Below are 27,440 nucleotides of genomic sequence, written 5' to 3' on the forward strand. Positions count from 1 at the left end.
CGTAAATTACAGAAAACCTTGTGAATGTGCATTAGAATTACTATACAATCTACATTTTATTTTTCATGCACTTTTTTTTCCTTCAAACTTTCATGCCTAGAAGACTCGATTAAAGCTGTAAAAATCATTATCCCTAAAATTTTGTATATAGCTATTATAAGTTATGTTAATTTGATTTTAGTATGAAATCCTCGAATAAACATAGCAAAAATAGCATAATCTAAATAATATCAGATAAAAAGTTCATGTATTTAAATTCTGAAAACTTATAAATCGATTCAAATTTTCTTTTCAAAAGAGATTAAAATAATTTTTTATTTTATTTATTTATTTATTTTTTTTGCTTTTTGGACATAAATGAACTTAAAAATTGTCTATTGCCTAGAAACTTCGAGGTGTTTTCTATTAACTATTAATTAAACCTCTCAGAGCAATCACAAAACATTATTTCAATTTTTTTACAGTCAGAAATTGGTTGCCTAGCAACCTAGTAAAATTAAGCGTTTCTCTTTTGAATCAGTCAAGGGTTATCTTAAAATATTTATTTGCGCAGGCGACTTTTTTTGGCGGTTTTCTGGACTATCGCCAAATATATAAACCTTTATTGCAACCCAATTTACGACCCAATTGTTTTAAAATTTTGTCTACCCCCCCTAATTCAAGTGTCTAGATTCCAAATATGTAAAAAAAAATATATGTTTATTCAGAGAAAGTACGTTTTTGTGTCTGATTTCGTAACTTAATTAATAGTTAGCACTAATTAATTAGCATATTTGAGGTCACCCCCAGGAACCATTAAGATTGACACTTAGTTCGTGAAAATCGGATCATTAGAACGAAAGTTATTCAGGGTGATATCTTTTTTTTTTGCGGACTGTACCTTCATTCCAATTCTCAAAATGTTGTCCTTGGCGAAAGAACACTCTTAATAAAAAGAGTGCACTTTCAAAAAAGAATGACAAACTGTTCTCCTCAATTTACTCTTTAAAGTACGCATGCTGTCAGAGCGTTCTTTCACCTTCGTTTCGACACTTAAAATTTGGTCCTTGGCGAAAGAACACTTTTAATAAAAGGATAACACATTTAAAAAGGAATACAAAAACTGGTTTAGAAACTTTTTTTATTTATTGCATTAAAATATTGCATCTCGGAGATTTCAATTTAAGTGACATACAATAAAATAAAATAGAACCATTAGAGCAACAATTATTCTCTAAATTCAGACACCTTCGAAACCTAACTTATGGACTGTCATTCGTGCATTTTTTTTAGGTGTCAGCTTATTCTTGCCCAGATGCGATATTTTGAAAACAATTTTCGTGGTCACATGTATCTATCATCATCGTTAACACAACGCAAAGATGCAAAATAATACTTGAAAATGTTTTACATAATGTCTGTGAATTCTAATAACGATCATCTAAGTGTTGGACTGAAAGACAATTCAAAATAATGTTTACATGGAGGGATTTACAATAACATAATGAATCACATTTTTTTTTTTACTCAATTTCTATGTTTGAATAACAATAATCGATTTTCAAATCCTTGTGTACAAAATTTTAGTTTCAAGTGTGATGTTGTACAATGTGTATATAAACTATATGAATATTATTATTTAGGCAATAACTGATCTAAGATAAAAGCTCAATTTTACAATTAAAATAGAGTATCTTATGTCGCAGTCCAGTATAAAAAAAGTAATTGGGCTAAATGTTGAGCTAGAAACTTTTTTTTTTTTTTACTAATCTTTTGAGAAATATAAAGGTTCAAAAATTGCCTTTTCCCTGCTTCTGAGACAAGCGAAAAAAGTGTAAAAATCTTGGAAAACGTGTATAATAGCGATAAAATTTTTTATATATTTAGTGTAACGGCATGGTAAATAAAACTTTTTAATGATTTATTAAAGTAAATACATGGTATTAATAAACGTTCGGAAAGATAAAATTTTTAAGGAATGTAAAAATCTTATAAAACTTTTTGGTGGCAACAGTAGTAAAGCATCTGCATTCTCAGGGAAAGTGCTTTTGTCCAGCAGTTTAGGGTGTTACAAAAAGAATAAACCAAAAATATAAATCGATGGCGCGTGCAAGGAAGCCGTTCCAAGCTTTAGTAATAACAGAAATTTGTAAAAATAATTTGATTCAAATAATATTCGAGCTTTAATGACTAGTGCACGTTTTTTTTTCGGATTATCAATCACAAAGTCCAAACTATCCTTTAAACGAAAAATAATTATTATAACGATAAAATAAATTATTTGAAAAAAAAAAAAAACTACGCGTATCACTTGTTATTGTAAACGAAGCTTTTTTTTTTGTCTTTAAAACGAATATTTAGTTTTCCAAAATGTCACTATAACGGCCCAAAAATGCTTCAATCAAAAACGTTTAAGAGGTATTAAATACTAAATTAGCAATAACAGAATTATGTTAAACGTGGATAAATACTTGATAAATTGGCACATAAAAGCTGATCATGCAGGTTGGTAAACTATACAAAATAGTGGTCAATTTCTGATTCTTTCTTAGATTAGGTTTCATCAGGTAGCAGTCTATAGTATAAAACATTTCAAAGTTAATATCTCAGAAATGTTTTAGAACATTTGCATTGAACAACATGAATGAAAAATAGCGTGAATAAACCGCAAATGAAGGTACAGAAATGGCTCTATAAACAAGAAACTTCCTCACTTTTTTTTATGTGTTAAGTCACTGTTTGTTTGTAAAGCCATCGATGTACCTTTATTTGTGATTTGTTTTGAATTATAGTATCCTCATATGAACCTCCAACCAAATAAACATTTTTTTAGCAAAGATAAACATTATTATTTTGTTTAATAGATAACGTTTTTAAATTTCTAAAGTGCGGAAAAAAATTAGAAACACAAGAAATGAACCAGTCGCAAAAGTTCTAGATAATGTAAGATGATTTTAGGTGAGGAGGACATTTTTCGAATTATTATTTCTTTAAATTGACCTTAGATAACAATGTGGACCATCCTACTGACCTAGAAAAGCAAAGACTTCACTTACAAATAAAGATTACAATAGCAAACAGTTCAAAAAGCAAATGGCACAATATCTGAGTCACAAGGAGCTCTTTGATTAGGAAGCTTCAGGGTGCTCCTACGCAAAAAAAAAAGAAGAAAAGAACAACCTTTTTGCGATGGGGCAGATATGAAGAGCCATGGCTGGAAATTGTGGAGCCTTTTGAACGACACTCTCAAAAAGAGAAAGATTCTAAGGAGCACCCCCTGATTTCACACTTAATATATCTGATTTTGCTCCTAGTTGCATAAAACTCTTATGGATTACTCACTACTGTCAAACCCCGCTATAGTGAGCTTTCAAGGGACCGAAATTTCGGTTCACTATAAGCGGGACTTCACTATATTAACAATTTTAAATAATGATTCCAAACTCCCCACTTTTATTACACATTATTTAAATAAATGACCCATGAAATGAAATACAAAAATGAACGAAAAATAATGCGTTGTAAGAAAAATGTTTTCACTTTTATTTTTTATGACTCTTCGCCTTGCGTACAAAAAAAATATTAATATTTAGCTGATGCGCAATCTTCAACATCAGGTATGGAAACACTTCCCCACTATCCGTCCCTTCGCATGTAGGAATCAATGGCAATGAAAAGGCAGACCAACTGGCCAAGAAAGGGACACTCGAACCACAATGTAATAAACCGATTCCACCAGATTCCCTTAAAAAACAATTTTCCGAGAAACTTAAGACCAACCTAAAGCTAAGCCAAGCAGTAAAATCCACTGGAAAACCCTGGGCTAACATCCAAAACAGTTGGAAGAAATTTTGTCACAGTCCTCGTAAGAAGGCTGTGGCAAACTTCAGACTCTCAACAGGCCATGACTGCTTGGCAGAGCACCTCAACAGAATAGGTATCCTTCCATCTAGCGAGTGCCAAATCTGCAATTCGGGAACCATGAACTCAGACCACTTGCTTGTATGCCCTTTACTGGACAAACAATCCCAAGAGCGGGGTGATTTGTGTAAACTTTACTGGGATGCCAGAGATCACATGAACTCTCTGTAAAGACTACTCCTCATTCTTCACTGTATATATATATATATTTTTTTTTCTTACTTTAATTTTTTCTATGTGTTCTCTTTGTATTAATATGTGTTTGTCATGTGTTTTCTTTGCTTGTTATTGTAATTTTGTTCCTTTTTACTCCTTGTTTAAGTCCACTTAAAGTTGAACATTGTATATGGATTAATATTTCCAATAAAGCCATATGTAACAACATATTATTCCTCTCTTTAAACCTGTCTAACTAGCGATTCAAGCACATAAAAGTAGTCTCACCCTATTGCTTAGCAAATTCATCGGCTTTGACTCGAAGCATTTGTCCAGATATTGGAAGATTGTAGCTTCTTTGAATGCTGAACGAATTCAATAATGAAGCAAATAAGAAAAAATGCTCATTGTTACATTCCATGCTATAAATGGTTTTAAAAATCGGTATATGTATTTATTTTGAAGTAGAAATTTCAAAATTATTACAACAAAAAAAACAAAAACAAAAAAATTAGAAGAATAATCAGTCGAAGACCGAAGTTCATACTATCCAATTTCCTCTCTTCACTCTATCCGGGAGTTCGCTATAGCGGGGTTTGACTGCACATTAAAACGAAATGTATAACGTAATAAAGAAAGAACAACAGTTTGATAAATATCACATCATGGTAATAACTTTTAAATTAGCTCCGAAAGGATTTTCCATCTGCACCATTTGAATTCTTCTTTATCCGGCTAAGAATAACGAAAAATTGGGATGGAATATAAACGTTCTTTTTAAACCACCAGGGACTGACACTTAGTTAACGCCAATTGTTCAAAAATTAATGTAAATTTTCTGAAAGACCTGAAAGAAAAAAAAGTTTTGTTAAAATGGTTAATTCCGGATTTCGTAATCAGAAAGAAATGAAACTGTATTTCGTCTATTGGATTGAAGGGAGTTCGACACATATTTTAAGTATTGCCGTTGAAAGAAAAAAATATCTGGTGGAACTTATTTTTTTATAGGGTATAGTTAACTGATTTTTGTTAGATCAAAAATGACCTGTTTAAATTACTTGGCCCGCTTTAATTTTAAAAAAGAAAGCAGACATTTATTTATTTTTTTAGAAAAAGAAAGAGTTGCTGCCAATTTAAATTATCTTTCGTGTATTCATCATGAAAGTTATTGATAAAATAATTGTACAGTTTAATAAACAATATACATTTTGATTAAATATTACTGAGTGAGTACACAATTCTTCATTAGCACTTAAAACGTATTCTGCACTTCGTATTTGTAAAAACATATTGCTTTGATAACAAGAAAATATGTATATAAATATTCACAAAAAAGATACAGATTTGTTTTGTTCGTGCTTAGGAGAATAAATCTGTAATAACTTATGTTACCTACTTTAACAGCTTCCCCTATTGGAAAATATTCCCGGTATAAAAAAATTTATACCGGCTTATGAAACACCGGTTCCGGTATGATACTGGATCCGGTATTATACCGGACCCAGTATCATACCGGCTTATGAAACACCGGTTCCGGTATGATACTGGATCCGGTATTATACCGGACCCGGTATTATACCGGAACCGATGTTTCATAAGCCGGTATCAAATTGATCTCGGGATGATACCGGAACCGGTGTTTCATAAGCCGGTATCAAATTTATTCCGATATGATACCGGAACCAGTATCATACCGGGACCGTAATGAGAAAATAGTGCAAAAATTAAATTTTTTTTAAAAATTTCATTAATAAATACAGGGAACTAAAACAAAACCTAATATACAAGTTTTAAGTTGAATTTGTAAACTTTTTACGAATAAAAAGTGAGTGAACTACATGAGCTCCAATTTTATTCTTGCTCGAATATAATTTTTTGCTTTTAGCTTAGTTTCCTTATTTAACAGATTATAAAATATGTAAAACAAAATAAGCAGACATTTTTCTCTCACATCGTATTATAATGTGCGAAATCCCACCATGGGGAATTAAAGGGGTTAATATCACATTTTTTAATTATGAATCGATTTTATCCTCTTGTTAAGATTATTCCTAGTTAGAAAGAAGAAGAAAATATCCATTGATTTTGATTGACGATGAGAAGCTAATATTCTATAATAATAGTTAAAATAGAATGCATTACACCTTTTTTTTCTTCTTCTTTTCTCCAATCTATTCTTGAGGGACGTTGCGAGATTTGTATCCCCTAAACGTGTGTTGGATTTTAAGAGCTGCTTTCTCAACATCAGGATCACCCAGGTCGATGTCCACCTAAAAATGAAGATTGGTCTTGAAATTATCAGGCTGACTACAGCAATCACAAGTGACAAAAGATATTTCTGTTTTCAAGAAATTCCGCTTGACTTATTCTTGGATCATATAAATATATATAATATAGAATGCCTCATACGAGTCTTTCTATATTAAATGATAAGCTTAAAACAGATGTCTCTTATCAATTTTAAGATATAGAAATCGTCTCTCACAAAGAGCCATAAAAAGTCAAGAAGTCAATTAAAAGATTATTTTCTGAAGTTAAGGGGTAATAATTCGTAGATGAAGTACGCATTAAGGTAGTCCCAAAAATTCCCCAACTTCATAATGGAGCCATCTTTTAAACAAATCAAAATCTCTAAGTTTTCCCATTTGAATGACGTTTCGTTAAGATAAGGATATTCTTGCAACCAATTCCCTTTCAGAATCACCGTTTAAATATCAGGCGCAGCAAAAATTCGTGGCTTTTTCATACTTTCATGACTAGATAAATCTGTGCCAAAATCCAAACATCCCTGCTATGGAAACCCCACCAATAAAATCCATGCAAAAATCCCACAAAATACTGCTTTAAATAGGTTAATATTGTGGGGGAGGAGTTAATCGACAATACCAATCGACAATGGGTCAATTAATAAAATGCCTTTTTGTCTGAATTAGCCTAAGTCTCTTAAATTATCTAGCATTTAAAGGCATATTATTATATGTGAGTGTGTGTGTAATACAAAAATTATAAATAGTTTTGTATTAATAAAAGCATTAAAACTCTTTCGTTTTCATAAAATGTCTTTGTTAAAGAATAAGCGTAGAAATATTCTATTTTGGGAATTCAAGGCTGAAAACATACCATTGAATTATAATGAGATTTATATTTCAAAGGAGGAGTTATTTTTAGAATCTTGTTCCTCTTTCACTTCCATATTAGGAAGCATTAAATGATTTTCCTTAATGCGTAAGGTTACAAGACGGAGCCTTTTTTATTAGTATTTAATGCGGGAGTGATGGTTTTTGCATGCCTCTTGCTGAATAATGATCTGTAAGATCTGATGGAACCATCCGGAGTTTTGTTCACACCCCCTCCCTTGTGGAGTGTGGATGTGTACTGTTATAACCTCTAGCCTACCTTTGAATAAACCTTTTTAGAACGTACATGGTTTACAACTGAATCATTCAAGCTGAATACAACAATGATAACAAGGATGTAGCCCTGTTATTATATATATATNTAGATATATATATATATATATTTGAGGGCAAAGTCTACCTCAAGCGAAGATAGAAAACCTCAACTTATAAAATTACTTTAGCTTTTATATATTTTATAACCGTCTTTGAATAGTCGACCCGATTTTAAGTTTACGACTACTAATGTTCAACTCTACAACCTTGTAATTTGGAACCCAATCCAGAAGACAATGGAACTCCTGGATCAAGTATTGGGTAAAATTCGCCTTCGTGGAGGACTTTTTGATGAAACTAACCAATACTTGCGGTACATGGAGAGGGAAATCACGAAGATCTTCCACGGTTGGCGTGACAGCAAGGTGACTCCAATCTATGATCTGTTCACCAGCCCTGTGACATCGACCAGCCATCGCTGGGATTCGAACCCGGTTCACCTCATTGGAAGGCGAACGCTCTATCCCCTGAGTCACCAGGGGTCTAGATTTTGCATAATTATTTCCAAAGTGAGCCTTCTCTTATTTTTTGCCACAGGAACTGGCCTAAATATATTATATATATCCAGGGTGTTTCGTTAATGCGAGCCCTTCTCCTTTATTTCTATAATAATTGTTCAAAGCACTGTAGAAGCATATGAATGACCAGGAATTAATATTTGAGTGCAAAAGTACAAAGACGTTTTTACTGTTTGGCCAATCACTATGGAGGTTGGAGACAATTTTATTTACATTGCACTAAAGACGAACAATGGGCTGTTATCAAGGGTGTTTCCTAAGGATACAATTTTGATTCTGTGCACCCCCTCCGACGATCCTTCACTAGGTGTTGACTCCACCTCCTCGGACGCAGAGTTCATTTCAGCGCGGGAGTAAGAGGAAAAACAACTCCGCGCTTAAAATTGAGACAACCCTTAATGCTCGCCAAACAGTGAATTCTTTTTCAGTCACTTACTTCGCTTTATCATCTGCTATTATACCTTTCATGACTCTAGCTCATTAAATCTAATATATGTAATTCTCTTACGTGGCTCCCAAATTTTGGCTGTATTTCCCTTCCGCCGGTGGCAACGTTTGCTTTGTTTTGTTTACGTTACTATTTCTCTTACACGTCGAATCGACCCATGATTGCAGCTAAAAATGCCACATGCCAAATCTAGCTGAGGTGGCTCAACATATAGCGCTTTTAAAAACGGAAACTGAAATAACCAGAGACCATCAGCTACGGCAATCTCATACTATTAAGCTAGGCAGAAGTGAGTAGTCTTTGTCGATAGATCTCTATCTTAGTATTTTGTTGAAAGCGCTTTTTTTCGCGAATTTATATATTACGAATTTATTTGCCGATTTTTGATTTATATCACGAATTATACTATAGCACATTTCTAATAGGTTTAACGAATCACATGTCATTTATTTGAATTCAAATTTATTTTACTGACTTAGTATTTACTAAAAAGATGTAATTTTTTTTAAAAAAAAAGAGTTTTTATATGGATTTGAATGATTGTTTTGAATTCTTAGAATTTTGTGCATTTGCAATGCACCTAAGTTAGTAGCGAGCGAAGCAAGCTTGGTTTGCGAAGCAAACCATATAAGATTGCGCAGCAATTTTCGGGGGTTGGCGAGCGTTAGCGAGCAGGGGGCGCAGCCCACTAGTATATTTTGAATATAAAAACTGCTCTTTTCCCAGAAAAATGTCTCAAAAAGGACAAACTATTTACTCCAAAGAGAGAAATATCATCAAATTTATGGAACATTTAATGTTAAGAAAATGCACATAAAGATTGCGAAAGAAATATTTCTGTCATACGATTGCCAAATAGTAACCTTGTTCATGATTATTCCCAAAAATGGCGAAATAGTGCCGTCGGATGCCACGAGATGAAGGCGGAAACAAATGCCAACTCCTGGTAAACGAATAAAATTTGTGAAGTCGAGAGCATTAAAAACAGAGAACGCAGCCTGATGCAAATGGTCACCCACCAGCTCTCTGACCGTCGCTTTGTGATCTACAGCGTCTTACGATGTGTGTGGGGGGGGCAGTGATTTTAAAAACCAGAATGTTCTTGGAAAGCATTTAAGTCGTACAGATGAAATATTTATTCCTAATGACAGTTGGCGAATAAGAAGGATATTCTCTCATAAGGATTCTTAACACATATATTAAGAGCAGCTTCCAAACATGTTTCTTTTTAACTTACTAAAACAAATGTGTTTTTATTTACCTACTTCTATTTTTCCTTTAACAACAGTTTTGCTATGCAAATTTAAAATTTTACTTTATACAATGATTAATTTTGTTACATAAATTAACGGGTCGTAGCTTTCTGAACAATTTATTAAAATACAAACAAAGCTGATTTATAGATTGAGAAAGGTATTCTTATTAAGAGGAGACTATACCGTGGGTACATTTCAAATTTAAAGCATAGAAGTTCAGAGAAATTCACAGTAAACCATGAAATTTCAATTGCTAAAATTCCTTTTTCCTCCTTCAAAATATTAAAATGAAAGTAAATGATGGCAGGATTACTTACGCGAAATTCTGAGTAAGCCCACCATGATTTGTATGATATTTTCCACTTTTCAAACTTCATGGTTTTTCCTGAAGTCTCTTTTTTCTATACTCCAAATTTTAAATTACTAATGCTGGTAGATCAGAATTTATAGTGAAGGGCATCATAGCGTCCTCTTAAAGAAATCCTTCATTATTAATTTAAAAAAAAAAAAAAACTGGGATGTGTATATAGCCCCACTTACAACTTCTTCTTCTTCCTGAACTTTTTTATCAGTGGTGTTTTCATTTGACTCTTCCTTCTTAATGACATTTTTGTGAGAGTTTTGTATTGTAGAGGCGACTTTCTCCTCTTTCAATGTTGCACCACTCTCCACCTAAAAATCCCAAAGACAAAATGATTAAAACACACATGAATGAATATAATTTAGTTAACATATAAACTATTTATCTGAGAAAGAGAGAAAAACATTAGTTTCAAATTTTTTTGCAACTAAAATGTTTACCTAGTATATTTCAAATAAGCCTTTTAATTTTCAAACATGAATCTTTTTCCCTGTTTAAAGTCGTTAAAAATTATTTATCGATTCAAACCAAAACTATTGCTCTTTATTTCCTTATAAAGTTTTGTGTGCGTGTTTTTTTTCCTTCAAATTGATAGCCAATTTTCGATGAGAAGCAAAAACATTTCCAAATTATTAATTTTGCTACGTTTCTTAAGTAGTAAAAGCGTATCTTAAGTAGTTAAGGAGTATAAGCGTATTGCATTAAAGTAAAAATGGCTTTTGTTTATTTTTCTTATCAATTTTTTTTAACGAAATTTAAATGTACATTTTTTGTCAAAAATAATTATGAATAATAACGTTTACGCTGATGAGAAAATAATGTCAAAAATATTTTCAAAAAAATAATTCAACTTTGAAGAGGTGGAAAATATTTTATAATACAATAATAAATTTTATTTTTAAACATCTAAGTTCTATACAAAATCATTTATTTATAACAAAAGAAAGAATATCTCCAATCAGATGTTAAACCGATTAAACTTTTCAGCTTGTTTTCGAATGCCAACACAGTTTGGAGCTCCCTCCTAAAATTCCGTGGCGGGGAATTGACCCCAAAGGATGGTTGATTGAATGGAATTCTTAACATTCCAGGAAGTTTTATTGTGTTTAAATTTACGCCTTATTTTACCATTCATAAGAGTTTTCTGTCATTCATAAATTCTAACAGATCGTGATCCTAAAAACTAAATTAACAAAATTAATATCACAGCATAAATAAAGTGTAAAGTTTGAGTGTTATCCCTCATTATCTGTGAAAAAAAATAGCGCCGTTTGTTATATTTTGCATACCCTCCAAGTGCTACGGAATTTCCGTAGTTTCAGAAATCTTTTTCAGACGGTAGCAAAATTAATGTCTTAATATTTAAAAAAAAATTAATTTTAGCGTAACTTGTCCACTATTACTTATAAAAGTGCAGGCCATATGGCTAGATTCTTAAGTTCTGATAAAAGTTTTATGAGAGATCCATTTGCTTTAAAAATTTCTACTTTGGTTCGCTACCACTAGAAAGAATTATTTTCAAAATCCTCATAAGTTGGAGGGTATGTATTTTGGGTAGCATGATAGCGGATTCATTTGTTGGTGTTTTCGTGGAAAGTTCAATTGAAGGAACGCGTTTATATTGAAAACACTACAAGTCTAATAATATTGGATGGCTCGTTTCTTTCAAGTTCAGGCTCAGAAATCAGTCGGATGTATAGTTCGTTCACCAGGAGGTGACACTTGGCTCCACCTCCTCGGACGCAGAGTTCATTCCAGCGCGGGTGTAAAAAGAGAAACATCTCCGCTCTTGAAATTGAGACAACCCTTAATGCGCGCCAAACACAAACAGTGAATTCTTTTTCAGTCACTTAATTCGCTTTATCATCTGCTATTATACCTTTCTTTTCTCTAACTAATTAAATATATTCTAAATTTGAAAACTGCTGTTTTCCCAGCAAAATGTCTCAAAAAGGACAAACAATTCACTCAATAGGGAGAAATATCATAAAAAAGGAGCGAAGTATCATCAAATTTATGAAATATTAAAAATATGCACATAAAGTTGGCGAAATAAATACTTTTGTCATACGATCGCCAAATAGCAACCTTGTTCAGGATAGTTCGCATCCCAAAAATAGCGAAATAGTATCGTCGCATACCACGTGATGAAGGCGGAGCCAAGTGCCAATTCCTGGTGAACGAACTATAGTTACCCGTTACTGCGAATTTTAACCATCTATATAAAGTGACAGAAAAAAAGTATAACTTTCAGATAGGTATTATTGTCGTCACTGAACACAGGCACACTTAAAGCTATGAAGAGAGAAAAAAAAAAGAATATTATTGAGAGCATGGCTTACGGCTGGCAGTAGACCGTTGTTTTTGAGTGATTTTCTTGTCTTGTATCCCCGGAAGGAAGCCTGGATTTTCTCTGCCGCTTTCTCTTCTGACATTCGATCGCCTCCTACAAAACATTGTTAATATTTTATTTCATTTTTTAATCACTACAATTATTCATGTTTAACTCCTTAAATAAACACAGAAGGCAATCCTGGATCAAGTATTGCCTACGTGGAGAACTTTTTGATGGAACTAACCCGCATTTGCGTTACATGGAGAAGAAAACCACGAAGAGCCTTCCACAGTAAGCCTGATTGCAAGGGGACTCTAACCCATGATCTGTTTACCACTAAGAATATTTTGCGTCAACACTGCGATCGGTGCAACTCGGATGTGCAATTCGAAATGACCATCAGTCATCGCTGGGTTTCGAACCCGGTTCGCCTCATCGGAAGGGAAACGCTCTATCCCCTGAGCCACCACGGCCGAATATGTTGTTGTTGTAAAAGTCTGGAAAATTACAGGCTTTAATGGTAAAACTTAGAATAACCAGGAACTTGTCAAAGAAGCTTGATTCTTGGTAAAAAAAGTCCGAAAAGGAAGTCGAAAACAAGACGAACAACTAATTCTTCGTAAAAGGCCGAAAAAGAATCATGGCAGAAAAATGTACTTCTAACTTTTACCAAGCCAATTTGGTAAAAACTAGGTTTTACCGCTACAACCTAAAATTTACTTGAATGGGGTTTTCACCGTAACAAAGTCATTTCACTACATTCGTCATCTTTAAAAGTGTTTTTTTCCCCCTTTCCTTAAAGAAAAGTTTTCTAAACATGATATTTAAGCTTGGATTTATTTCTCATCCAAGCAATAAGTGTACTGGGTCGACAAATTTTTTTTTCAATTCTAGATACAGCTGAAAATACGTGTTTAAGAAAAGAACATAACCTTTGAATCTTACGAATATTTTTCAAAAGAATTGAATCCAAATAAATTCGGTCGTTATAGGACGCGTTCCATTTGTCTAATATTATTTTAAATTAGTTTTTTTTATGAAAAAAGATGCTAAAAGTCAACAGATGTTTTTAAAAGTTCTGTCTTATATGTTTATGATATTGGTAATAAAGGCATAAATGTCTTAAAACCACCCTCTGCGCTCAAAATACCCATCAGCCCTTTTTTAAACGAAGGTTTTAGTGGCTTTCTTCTCCATGTAACGCAAATGCGGGTTAGTTCCATCAAAAATTCCTCCACGAAGGCAACTTTCACTCAATACTTGATCCAGGAGTTCCCTTGCCTTCTGGTTTGGGTTCAAAATTACAGGGCTACGGAGTATATATAAATATATATATATATATATATNTAGTCCAGAGGTCATATACAGTTCAAAGTTCTAAGTTAGGATCAGATAATAAGTCCATGATGAGGTGAGGCATGAGTTGATTCAGTATTACATCAGTTGTATGGGGAATTCCCCTGGATTAAAGTTGTGAGAAGATGCAGTACGTCTTGGTCCTTCAGCAAGTCTTTAAGTTCTCTGATGAGGCTAACAAGTCTGTGGGCTGTAGAAGTATGCGTGTCCTTGGTCGTTTTCCTCTTTCGACTGGGACGGGCCTCGCACCCAGTGAAATTTGAGGTGTGGTTTTGCATGCAGTTGCAGCATTTAGCTGGGGAGTATCGGCTCTTTCTGCACTGGAATGAATAGTGCCCTTCGGCACATTTCATACATCTTGGGCTGGAGGAGCAGGAACGTTGGGTGTGGCCGAAAAGACGCCTTTGTATGATATAGTATTCTTTTATTAAAAAGGAAGCTGAAAAATTACTGGTAGATTTGAAGGAAATTCTCGGTGGTTTTTCTCAATTTGGCAATTCTCTGATATATTAATTGCATTAACGCAAATTCGCAATTACTTTAAAATTTTTCTATGACCTTTGGAAAACTTGCAATTCCGATGCATATTAACGCTTAATATATATTTATATATATATTTATATATATATTTAAAGAAACCTCTTTCAATGGAGAATCAAGTGAAAAAAATTTAGGTGAAAGCTGATATAAGTCTAATTTAACTACAGAAATCTCCGAATTTGTTTTAAGGTAAATAATTGAAGTGAAGAGAGATCAGACGAAATTGCTTTATAAATGTAACCGAGAAATTAATTTTCGCTGAAATCGGCCATCATTTTAGTTCAAAAGTAATAATTCTTCGTCAGAAGTTTGGAATGGGAAAAATGTTCGATAATAAATATTACTTCTGTCACTTCTTATAGTTATTGATGAAAAAATACATTAATATGATGAGTATTGAAGCAAATTTTGACAAAAGTCTCTCTCAAACATAATATGTCATTTAATGGAAAAATGTTTCATTCTGAAATCTTTAATAAACATGATTGAATGGATCATATCATTTACGAGATTTTTCTGTGAATTATTAGTTTAATGTGTCAATAATATTATGACTAAAGTAGCTTATTCCTGTATCTTTAAAATTCTTATCAGAGGTTTTAAGGGTCGATAAGCGGTATTTGATTTATTAACGAATTCATTTTTGGGCAGTGCCGGATTAAGCTTACGTGGGGCCCTAGGCCATTCGAATTTTTGGGGGCCTTAGGTTAAAAAAAATTTTCCGTATATTTTTTATTTAAGAAAGCATACTTAAAATAAAAATAAATAATAATAAATTAAATTTTACTTTATTTTGTTAAATTAGAATTAAAAAATAATATCATTTTGAAAAATATTTGAAATTTATTAACACTTTAGAAAATCAGCGATACTATAAAATTGGTATTCAAAAATGATTTTTTTTTCTGCTCTTGCGATCAATACTCATGTATAATGTTATCAAAATTAATTTCGCGGAGAACTTCTGATTCGATTAACATCAAACTTAGTATGTCTAATCGCTTTTGAAACATGACACTATTTTGTTCACTCTTCATTCGTTTCATTTTTGAGAACGAGATCTCCGTAGAACAATTTGTTATCATAAAGAGTTCAACATTTGGGAAAACAGATTCAAGTTTGTCTTGAAATAGTTCAAGAAAGTTTCGTGAAATTCAGAATGATTAATTACTTAATTTTACTTATTTAATAAACAGTTCAAATTTTTTTAAATTTCATACGACATAAAAAGATTAAGCTATAAGTATTTCAATATATAAAATTTGATTGGAAGTGACCAGTTGTATGAGTTTTTTCTAGAGTATATAAAACAATAAACAAACACTTACCTTTTAGTAAATAATTCTTGTAATTATTTATTGATCCAATAGAATTACAGACACTAAATAATTGCAAAACACTAAAAAAATTATGAGACACTTCAAGTTGAGGCACTCAATAACTTCTTTTTCATTTAAAACGTCTCAATAATGTCAACATTTAATTCTTGTTTAAACAAGTCTCAGCTCGCTATAGTACTGCCGTCAATTCTTTCGAGCGCAAATCAAAATAACACATTTGAACTTAAAAAACATTGATAAATCTTATAATACATAAACTATAATAATACGTATAAATAACTAAAATAAGTAATAAATAAATATAATTAACATTATGTAAAAAATTTATCGTATTTTATTAATATATATTTGAAATTTATTATTTTTTTTAAATAATTGTTTTTTTTAATTTTTTTAAATTTATTTTCCAAAAATCAATGGCCCAGTCTGGCCTTTTAGGTAATCCAGCACTGTTTTTGGGGTTTCACATTAAATAATTCTACTTCTTTTTTTCCTAATTACACTTGTGTTTACATGACATCGAAGTTTTTTCTTTCTTTTTCTTTCTGCATAACTTTTTTTTACCTTGAGAAGGTGTTTACTTATACCAAAACTTTCCTTACCTAATACAAAATAAAATTTTTTTTACCTAATACAAAACTTCGAATTATCCTGAAAGGAAAAGTGATAAAATATTTTGAAAGTCAGTAGAACCCTTGAAATAATATACCAAATTCTGGTTTATTGGAGAATAAAAGATAATCATTTTGAAATTTCTGTTATTGTAATTTTAAAAAAAAATCAGCAAAAAAAAAANAAAAAAAAAAAAAAAAAAAAAAAAAAAAAAAAAAAAAAAAAAAAAAAAAAAAAAAAATGACACCGAAGGCATTTGAAGAAACATAGAATAAATAATGAGTTTGGAATCGAAATGAAAACTCGTTTCGGGGGGGGATAATTATTCTGAAATTTTCTTATAAAGTGAAAATTGTAAGATGAAATCGATTGATTTTAAATTTTATTTTCTACAGTTACCATGACAACCTAGAAATATGAATAACCGTGTGTTTTTTTTTGTGTTAAACATGTAAAGGTATTCGAAATAATGATGGTTTCGAATTTTACGCATTAAAAGAAAGGAAGGGACCACACCCAACAATTATTTTTATTTTGGTTAGGTAATTCTTGCCTTTTTTTGTCTAGCTCAAATCTTCTCGTAAATAGTATATGATGTAACAGGGTTGCTACTGGAGAAAACCAATTCCCTTTACATATTATGCACAATATACATTCACCCATATTTTTGTCGCACTCTAGGATTCCATGTAAAATCTTAATTACTCAGTATATAGGGGAGAGTGGGGTCAATTATAACATTTTTTACTTAACTATTTTTAACTAGCAAGAAATTCAATATATTATTAGTATTAATTGACAGACGAGTAAAGTAGATTATCCTCTACTAGAAAAAAAATAAATACCTGATTTTAAATGTTATTATATTAGTTATTAACAATTTTTGACAGTCGTGCACTTGTTACAATTGTCCCCACTTACGGGGTCAATTGCAACAGTTCATAAATTCAACTAAAACATATTTAATTATACATATTATCATAGTTGTGATGCATTTTTTTATTGATCAAAATAGTAATGATATTTTAGGAGTAAAGATAATAATGAGTTAAAGGGTTAAACTTTTAACTTTAAGGGTTTAAAATTTTTAATTTATGCTGTGAAAGGTGACAAATGAAATAATGCACATGCAACATATTAGAAATGATATAGGAAACTATTGGTGGTTCTTAAAGAGTTAAGTAATGGTTTGTAAACATAAGACTATTTATTTTCAGCTGTTACAATCGTCCCTTTACTTATTGTTACAATCGTCCCCAAGACGCCATTTCAGCTTCATTTGTTAAAAAATGCTAGTTAATTAACAAAACTAATCTTTTTTTTGAAATGTTAATTAAGGGGTTCACTTACATATTCGGTTAATAATTTTTATTTGCTTAAAATAATATTCTAACCCCCAAAAAATTACTTGCGTAGCGTAAAAATATCTTTCGTGACGTAACTCTTTCAAAAGTACATAAAAATGGTTGCAAGCAGGAGTGTACATGTAGAATTATTAAATACACCTTGTGCGCCACCTAGGAACCAAATCTAGAACTGAAATTTTTGCTCTGTTACAATCGTACCCTGTTACAATTGACCCCACTCTCCCCGAACTATACAGCTTTATCGCCTTCACACCGACTGAAACCGGTTCGTGATAATAACTTGATCCAATTATTATAATATAACACCTGATGTAATTCTATATTTATGTAATACATCGTCTCATTTATCCAATCGTCTCATTCAACCCACTGACACAGGAGAGTAAAAACAATAAATGCTGTATAGAGAGTATCACCTGATGATTAAGATTTTTTCATAGAATCTTAGAGTGCGTCTCGTCATTCAGCCACGGCTCTAGGCCCCTCAGAAATTATGGGCCCTAGGCGACAATCAGGCCCTTCAATCAAAAACCTCGAAATGGGAACAACATTTGTAGATGGCATAGGACAGGGGTGGCGAACCTTTATACACCAACGTGCCATTTTTTCTAAAAAAACTGTTTAATGATGTCATAGACGTGCTGTCAAGTAATTTTGACTTCGTGATTATAGGGAAAATAATAATACTAAACTAGGAAGCTTCGCCCCCTGCTCGTTGGCGCTCGCCAACCACCGGAACTGCTTTCGCAGTTTATTTCGGATTGCTTCGCAATCCGATGCTCGCTTTGCTCGCTCATTGGATACGTTCTTAACGTCTAGCTTTTGTATACTTTTTTGAACACTGAAGTTCCGAAAACCTTTCACTGTAGAAAATTCTAAACCTGTGCATTTCAGTATTAATTTGAAATTGCAAACAGTTCACATATTTTTCTTAATCACACTATTCTAAATTTCAGTTGTTGAGAAAAGTAACTGTTGTAAGTTTTGTTTTAAAGTCTTTCCCACCAGAGGGCTAAAACCATGTGTTGTAAAACAATATGAAATAGTACTGAGCGCCGGATGTAAAGCATCGGCTTCGATGAAGATAATTTTGTGAGAATTTTTTTGATAATTCGGTGAGAATTCACCCGATTAGACATATGATGCTCACAACGTACTCTTGCGCGCCGAAGCCTATCAATTAAAACGTATTAGCGTTTTATATAATATAGATTAGCCATATGATGCTCAATACGTGCTCTTGCGCGCCGAAGCTTATCAATTAAAAATAAAAACTGTTGCCAACGCGAGAAAAGAAATATCATCGGTTTTATAGATACATAAGTACGTATTAGCGTTTTATATAATATAGATACTATCAACTCAAAACTATTTACATTGGAAAAAGTAATACATTTTGCAATGTCTCAGTTAAAGGCGTAATTCAACTTAAAATAACATCAGTGTGATAACTTCTGTTGCTGCAGATTGGATGACAAATAACTTATATTAGGTTGTACGATGTTAGTTTAAGCAAGACTGTTAGTTTGTTTTGCTAGATACTTATTGTTAACTTGCTTTTTATGGTTATTAATTGTTTTTTTTAGCATTTATTGTTAATTCTTTTATTAATAGTTGTTTATTATTTTGTTTGTTTTTGTGATTTTTAATTTAATTGTTACTTATGCTTCATAATGTAATAACATTTGTGTAATAACAATTCATAGTGCAATAACAATTGCGATCGGGGGGGGGGTCCAAAATATTGTGTCACGTGCCATAAATGGCACGCGTGCCAATGGTTCGCCATCCCTGGCATAGGATGTTTGAAGAAACGGGAAGTTGGGGCAAAGGGAACAGTAGCGGAAGTATGTATGACTACCTAGATCAGGGGTGTCAAACCGTGAGCTAACTTGGGCCAAATAAGCAATGCTTAACTTTAGGTAGGCAAAAAAAAAAAATCAATGTTCATAGAAACAAATATTTTTATTTTGAATTGTAATAAACATATATAAAATTAAAATATTGTTTACGTCCTGATACTTGACATCTCTTCTCTGCTATTATCTTTTCTATTTCGGGAGAAATTTTATTGGCCGAGTCTACTTTCAAAATTGACCCAACGTGAGCGCTATTGATACGGTTTCGGACAGGAGATTTATTTCCATTCATAACAGAAAATAATTGCTCTCACTGATAAGTACTTCCAAACTTGGAAATAATTTCATACGCGAATTTTCGAGTATTTACAAACCTTTCCGGTAAATATTCCTGAAATTTAGGCACACCCACTTCAATGAATTTCGCCTTCAAATATGAGTCGCACTGAATCTCAATCACTTCCATTTGCATATAACTGGGTACTGAGTCTATATTTAGAAAATCGAAGAAAACAAAAAAAAATTGTCTGCCAAAGAATTAAAATCTTTAAACCTTGTTTCAAATTTTGTTCTAAGAATTGAAATTTTTTTCTGCGTATTTTTGATACGATGCAGTATCATCTAAACTAGATTTGTTCTTGTTGCACGTTGGGAAGTGCGTTAAATCTTCATTTTTCAGTTACCTTTTCCAAGGAAATAGTTTACATTTGAATGTTTTTTTAATTACGTCAAACATGTTCGTAATGATCTGATCCTTGCCTTGAAACAATAAATTTAATAAGTGTTTGGTTATATCAACCATAAAAGATAAATCTTGCAACCATATTTGATCGGGGAACAAGCTTGTATCTTGATTTATAGTTTGTAAAAACTTACATATTTTTTCTTTCAAATCCCAGATATGATTGAGAACCTTGGGGCAAGATAACCAACTTACCTCGCTATAATAGGATAAACCTGATTATGTGCTATCTAATTGATAGCTTAGTGTGAAACGGACTCCATTTCAGCCCATTAGAATTTTACATTTTCGAGCGGACAATTTAAAATGATCCGTATGGTTTATAAATAAAGTATATTATAATTTTATATGCTAGTTTCGTTTCTAATTCAAATTTCTATTTTATCTTTACTTTGCTTCGGATATATTGACTGGGCCACAAAAATGTTCATCTCGGGCCGCGAGTTTGACACCCCTAACCTAGATGTTGTCCGTGTGACCAAGGGAGGTCATATAGAAAATCTGTGACACATTGTATACAAGATCCTTCTACATTCTGTGTACATTTTATCGATACATTTTCTTTCATTCAATAATTATAGCCGTTTGTAATCGCTCTATTCATTTTCAATTATCCTGTATTTTTTTTCAACTACCGTTTAGTTCTGACTCTGCTCATTGAAGCTGAGCCGCCCCCCCCCCCTCCCCGACTGTTTCATATCCTTCCTCCAAGAAATTCTCTTTTATTTTACGTTTTGTGTTGAAATATTTCTATTTTTACGTGTACTGAAATATGATATAAAAGGACGGCAACTTTTAAAAATTGGACAGAAAGGAGTCAAAATTCGTTTGAACGAATTTGTTTTTTTTTGAAAGAGCATAAATTAGTAACAAATGATTATTCTTATTTTATAATGTCCGAAAATACCAAGAATGCGGAACTCCTAATATAGCCGCGATGAAGTGAATCCAATGAAGTAAACCGGTTTCGAATCCCAGCGATGGCACACGCAGTTTTGACGTAAATTTTGTAGTTAACCACAATGCTGACGTTACATATCCTCAGAGGTAGTCGGGTTAGAGTCCCCTTGCCGTCAGGCTAACGGTGGGAGGCTTTCGTGGTTTTCCTCTCTATAAAATGCAAATATGGTTTGGTTCCATCAAAAGAGTCCTCCACGAAGGAAATTCTTCCAATACTTGATCCAGGAGTTCCCTTGTCTTCTGGATTGGGTTCAAAATGACAAGGTTACGGAGTTGAACATTTGAAGTGGTAAACCCAAAATTGGGTTGGCTGTTCAACGACAGTTATAAAATAAAATAAAATAATATTTGTTAAATTTTCTAATGTCACAGCACAGTGCATAACTGTCATAAATGCAATTCTATTTCAGTTATCTGTAAAATAAAAAAATAGTTGAACGTGTAATAAATTACTTAGGCGTTAGAAAATTTCTGCAGAAATCTGCTAATAGATATCTTCTAAGATTTCTTCGAACAGAAATCTTCCCATATACTGAAGTATTCGTTTGTCCCATATACTTCTGTATTTACATTTAAAAATATTGTAAATAAACAAAAAAAAAAAAAAACGATTTTCGAAACCACGGTCGTTTAAACCAATTATTGTTATCCTGCTTTAAATAACACAGAAATAAACTTTGAATGGTTTTAGTGGAACATTTAATGTAAAAACCCGAAATGAGGATTCAAGGGTGGTTTATGTCCATGCAAAGTGATTCTGAGAAGAAAAGAAACGAAATTCAAGGCAGGCAGGAACCGTTTTTCAACAGAGTGGCCTATCTTCACTGCGTAATGACTCTCGGAACGAACCGATTTCCCCTTTTATCGATTTGTCAAAACTTAGTTATCCTCAAAATGTCATTTTAGGGACGAATGTACCCCTTAAACTACAACCGTGATGATTTAGTCTAAATCGGCCACAAAAAAGGTAACATCTAAAGGTAAAGGCTTAATATCTAAAACCTAAATTAGATCTCTTAAATTTATTTAGTTATCATAAATTAAGGGAAAATGAAAAAATAACAGTAACAGCATTGAGCATATAATTGCGTGTTTAATTGCAAACCTGCTAATTTCGCTGTGTATCTGAAATTAGAAATTTGAGAAAGCTGTTTTTTTTTACGCAACCGTCGTTGAACAGCTGCTCTTGAACATGGGGCCAGTGCCCTACCGACCAGGCTATCCTGGCCCTGAAGAGAGCCAGTTTGTAACAATGACGCATCCGAAGAACAATCTATTGGAAGACTGGAGACAGGACAGATGGTTAAATGTGAGCTTTTCTTTTATCTTAACCGTCGTTGAACAGCCGACCCAATCTTTTGGGTTTACGACTGTTAATGATGAAATGCGTAGGCTTGTCATTTTGAACCTAATCCAGAAGACAAGGGAACTGCTGGATCAAGTACTGGGAGAAATGTTTTAATAAGATAGTCTATTTCTAGCTACGAATTAATGTAGAAAGACTCCATCCTTTCGAATCACATTCATTATCGAAATTTACAGCCGGCAGCGACTTATATATATAAAAAAAAAACCCTATCTTTGTTTCAGAGCTTTAATCCGTATTTCATTAGCATTTTATCTGAAACTCTAAATTATAACAGCTGATCACGAATTAACATGAATGTTAGAGTAAAAAATAAAATGACCCCATCTCTTAACTGTTGACCGCGATCTAGGTTCTGAAAAAGAAATCCTCTAAAATTTAAAAGCAGTAGCACAATTGGGTATAATATGAAAAAAACACAACTACTTCGATTTAGTAGGAACAACATATGACGCAATGCTAAACGAATGGAATTTAGTTGTTGTTTATTTAGTTATTGTTATTAGTAGTTGTTGTTATTTGTTTTAGTTGTATTTAGTTTCAATAACTTTTCTTTATAATGCAATAAAATCTGGCGAGCAGCTATTTAAACGATCGAACATTTCGTTTGTTTATTTGTGGCTTGAAGTTAGGCTCGCAGAAAATGCCGTTCATGGGTTAAATTTAGTAGGAACAACACAACCTGTGACGTAGGCTATATTATACCCAATTATGAGATAAGAACGTTTTAATGACTCTGTTACTAGATAGTCCAGTGCTAAATAAAGTAGGTTGGAATAAAATTCTAAAATTAAAACACATAATTTAAAGAAAAAGAAAAATATCGAATTAAAAAACGATGACTATCTATTAGTTTTCTGTTAACAAACATTTTAAAAACATGAACGTTACTTAATTTCACAGTTATAAATGATTATCACTTACATTTATAGGTTTACTCATATGAAGTATTGCAATTCGGCGATGGCAACAATGTTTCATTTCAATTTCATTATATCGTAATTTTTTTAAATTGATTTTTAAGCACTTTTTTTTGTTTATGAAATGTCATGAAAAGTCAAATTTAGGTTTGAAAAACTCTAAAAATTTTGAGTATATAAAACTTATTATAACTTATTTTTTCATCATAAAATTAATGAATAAAAACTATTTAATAAATAATTACATATTTGTCTTAGCAGCGAGTTCTTTTTTGTGAAAGAATTATTGTAGTTTAACCAATCATTCAAAGGATATGAGGAGAATCGTGACATAACATTAAAGTAAAAAATTTTGGAACCGTTATACAGGTTGAACTCTTAAAGGTCTGCTTTTCAAAATTTGTATACCTTCTTTATGCACAAATCCAAATTTGATGAAAAAAGTTTCTTCAGAAAAAGTGCGTTTTTTCTTGGACGACTATGGTTGCAGATAACTTTTATACATATTTTAAGGGATTTTGAGATATTACCAAAGAATTTTACAGAATGAGAATCCGACCTATCACTCAGTCTAATGGTAATTCAATTTTTTTTTATTTCACAGAAGCAATAACAAAATAATTATTTAAAATTGCAAAGAAATGCAAGGAGTTTAATGAAAAACATTTAAAGAGTTTTTATAGTAACCGAAAATTAAATAATAAAAAAAACTAAATTATAGATGAAGTGATTTGGTTTATATTTTATTTCAATTGAACGGGGAAGTCAATTAATGAAATCAAATCTGGAGAATTATTGCAATCTTATATTTTAATTTTACTTAATTTCGATTTGTACATCGTTAACAGGGGAATACGATGTCCTGTTAGACATTTGGTGATTTTCTCTCGCACAGTCATAAACATCCTTATATCATTCTATATAATTAATATCAATCATATCGTATAGCTCTGTGGCTATTTATGGAACTATGACATGCATTAGCATATCTTTTTTTAATTCACTTGGCTAATTACATTTGGATTTGAAAGACAATTTAAGCACATTATTTACAGAAAATAATTTTAATAGTAAATTATTGGAATTTCTTTTAACACATTTTTTTTCCTGCCCCGATTTAAACATTGGCAAAATGAACGTTTGCCACAGGACGACTCAATAACAATTCAAAGAACAGTTGAGTGCTCGTTTCCTTTTTCCTCCGAAAAAACACCCCCCAGGTTATTATTATTTTTTTTTAATAAAAAGGAAGCTATTATGAATATTTCATAACATTACAGTATTTTGCGCTTGTATCTTATAATCTTCATTCATTATAGAAAATAATCTTTTAATGTTTACCATATTTGGAGAAATGCTTCCAAAAAAACTTAACATTACTACATTTTTTTCAGCCGCATCAACATTTGTTTTTAATTTTTGATGAACGCTTGAAATAGTTAAAAATGTCACAGTTGGGCAGTAGCAAAATTTCGTAATTTTGTTCTATCAAGTCTGAAATAGTGAAAATTTCGTAGTTTGGCGGGGATTTCATTTACGCAATTATAGCAGGAGGATGAAAAGGTTTTTTACGTGCCAATTTTTCTCAATCTTAAGAAATTAATCCTTTTTTTGAAACAATGTACTTACCATTGTTGTCTTCCACTTTTACATCTTTGCTTACGTTGCATCCCATGACTGTGACTTCTTCTTCTTGTTCTTCTTCTCCATTCCAGAGGAGGGTCTTCTGCACATGCGCCGATCCATTGATCTCTCTCTTTAGTACGAACCCTTTCCATTACAACGATCGATGTCTTCTTCCATATAGACTCCCTTTTTCATTCCAATATGTTGTCATTTGATGTAGATAAAGTTACAATTAAACCATTATTTCCTTTTGGTGCTACCCACACAATAAACGTGAAGCCAGTGGAGGGTTCGGGGGTACAAAACACCCCTCCGAAATTAAACATTACTTGAATAATGATCTATTGTGTGGTAAGTAGGATGTAGACCTCCATTTAACGAAGTCGCTAAATCCCGATAATAAGTTCGTTATGCGGAAAATTCGTTAAATAGAAAATCATCTTTTGAAATACTTAAACGACACAAAACAGGTTGCAAATTCATAAACACTAGGCATAATTAAAAAAGCAATGAATGCATCTTTATCTTGTAAACTAGTATCTACTATTTATTTAATAAATCTTCATAAAAGAAATCTTCATGGAAAGTAAGAATAGAGCAAAATATTATCCAATGTTATACTATCATACTGCATATAATTTCAACAAAGAAAAGGTAAATTTATGTACAAAAATGTAGCTGCATTTATTATAAAAGTAGTTTTAAACCTACATTACCCCATGCTTTCCAAAGTTTAATTGCTATTGATAAAATTATCGTTACGATAGAAAGTTACATTTATATCACCATAGAAAATTTATTTTTTACCATGAGAGTTTAGATATTTCTTATTCAAAAATAGATATTATTATTAAGATAGTTTTTAATACAGAAACAAAAATTATTAAATATTTTAATTAAGGTCATTCACCATTGTGGGTGGGTTCCTGTAGCAGGTGTGACATTTTTTTTAAGCATTGACATTGTTCCCACAACATCATTTTAAATTGAGCACAAATGTAATCTTAACAAACTATTAAACAAAAATAGATAATTTGTAGGAGAATTTATAAATTGTAGCAACTCTTTGACTTAGTTATGCTAATTCCGGTTAATTAATCAAAATTAGCCTCATTTGAGCATGTGGCAGTACGTATTGATTATTAACTCATTATAGATTGATAAATTGCTGCTTCTTCTGTAAAATGTATTTGTAAATAATGTATATTAAGAAAATAAATTTAAAGTTAATTCTGTTGATATTTTTAAAAAAAAAATTTTAACAATTAAATATCCCCGTAACTTTGCGTTATTTTATAGCAATTTTTATTATTTTTTTTAAATAAATATAATATTAGGGGCAGAATTTTTTTTCTCGTTTTACTTAAATAAAAAAAAAGGAATAGAATAGAAGAATCATAGAAATCTAATATTCAAATAATTATAAAATTAGCATAAGATTGTAGATACTGCGTTTGAAATTAAGCAAAATTGAATTCAATTATTTTTTTTTAAATTAAGCATTTTAAATTACATAAATAATAAATATTTCCAATTTGTTAAATATGTATTTTTGAACTTTTAGTGCCGTATTTATTCAAATTATACGTTAGTTTTTTTTCCGGAGAATGAATAGCAGAAGAAGATCATGAAATTATCCGAAAGAAATCGAAGAAAACCCCCTTAAGTAGTTTGCAGATTATCAACAAAAAAGAGAGAAAGCGAGGAAGAAAAAGTTGAAAGAGCAACTGAGAAGAAAAAACAATTTCAGAGACAAAATCTGAATGAGAAGCAAAGAAAAATATTATTATTAAATTTTGATATTATTACTGTATCATTTGTTAATTAAAAAAAAAATCTGCTTTCTAAATATTTGTTACCCGCCCACAACGAAAACTCTGAATATTTACTACTCAAGCAAGAAAGTAATTTAATTTTAAAAAAAAAATACTTATTTAAACATAATTGTCAAACCTAAGTAAGCACAGTTGTTATAATTCCCAGAATTTTGAGTTCTTGTTGAGGCCAGCCAATAACCCAATTGTACAGCCACAGTGCAACGTAAATAAAGTACCTATACTTACCTTTTCCGAAAGAAGTTTCGACTAGTAGTAAAAAGCAGTTGTTACCGATTTCATCCCGGCAAAATATAAGACCCTCTCTAGTTCTAAAGTTAAAAGCTTTTTTGTATGTAAAGTTAAAAGCCCTTGCTAAATGATAAACTTTTCAACTGGTAACTTCAGTAATTATCATTGGACCACCATTGTTGTTGTTTTTTTCTTTCTTATCTCGATTTAAAATTTCCGTGCTTTCAAAACGCTGATGCTATTCAGTAACTCTCGTAGAA

At 31.8% G+C, this 27,440-nt stretch overlaps 1 protein-coding gene across 3 annotated transcripts; it reads right to left on the minus strand.

Moving 5' to 3' along the window:
• Nucleotides 1–1,103: 1,103 nt before the first annotated feature.
• LOC107439269 (neuromodulin) lies at nt 1,104–27,440 on the minus strand. Of its 3 annotated transcripts, none has more exons than XM_043051203.2 (5): nt 27,178–27,440; nt 12,434–12,537; nt 10,271–10,402; nt 6,201–6,326; nt 1,104–4,903 (listed from the first exon to the last, which is right to left on the minus strand). In XM_043051203.2, the coding sequence occupies exons 2-4, from the start codon at nt 12,524–12,526 to the stop codon at nt 6,228–6,230; spliced, it is 324 nt and encodes a 107-aa protein (XP_042907137.1). In that variant the 5' UTR covers nt 12,527–12,537; nt 27,178–27,440; the 3' UTR covers nt 1,104–4,903; nt 6,201–6,227. The 3 variants fall into 3 exon arrangements, with proteins under 3 accessions (XP_042907137.1, XP_071036529.1, XP_015907283.1); XM_071180428.1 differs by lacking the exon at nt 27,178–27,440 and adding an exon at nt 25,118–25,425 and having other exon boundaries at nt 10,274–10,402; XM_016051797.3 differs by lacking the exon at nt 27,178–27,440 and adding an exon at nt 25,118–25,424.

The sequence above is a fragment of the Parasteatoda tepidariorum genome, chromosome 4, assembly GCF_043381705.1.
Source record: "Parasteatoda tepidariorum isolate YZ-2023 chromosome 4, CAS_Ptep_4.0, whole genome shotgun sequence".
Lineage (NCBI taxonomy): Eukaryota > Metazoa > Arthropoda > Arachnida > Araneae > Theridiidae > Parasteatoda > Parasteatoda tepidariorum.

What these genes read in the sequence shown, in the direction of transcription:
- LOC107439269 (XM_016051797.3), bottom strand. Translation starts at nt 25,163, where the DNA reads ATGGGATGCAACGTAAGCAAAGATGTAAAAGTGGAAGACAACAATG. An exon ending in AAAAGTGGAAGACAACAATG is followed by an intron (nt 12,538 to 25,117) that starts GTAAGTACATTG and finishes AATGTTTTGTAG; the next exon opens with GAGGCGATCGAATGTCAGAA. An exon ending in TTCAGGAAGAAGAAGAAGTT is followed by an intron (nt 6,327 to 10,270) that starts GTAAGTGGGGCT and finishes CTTCATTTTTAG; the next exon opens with GTGGACATCGACCTGGGTGA.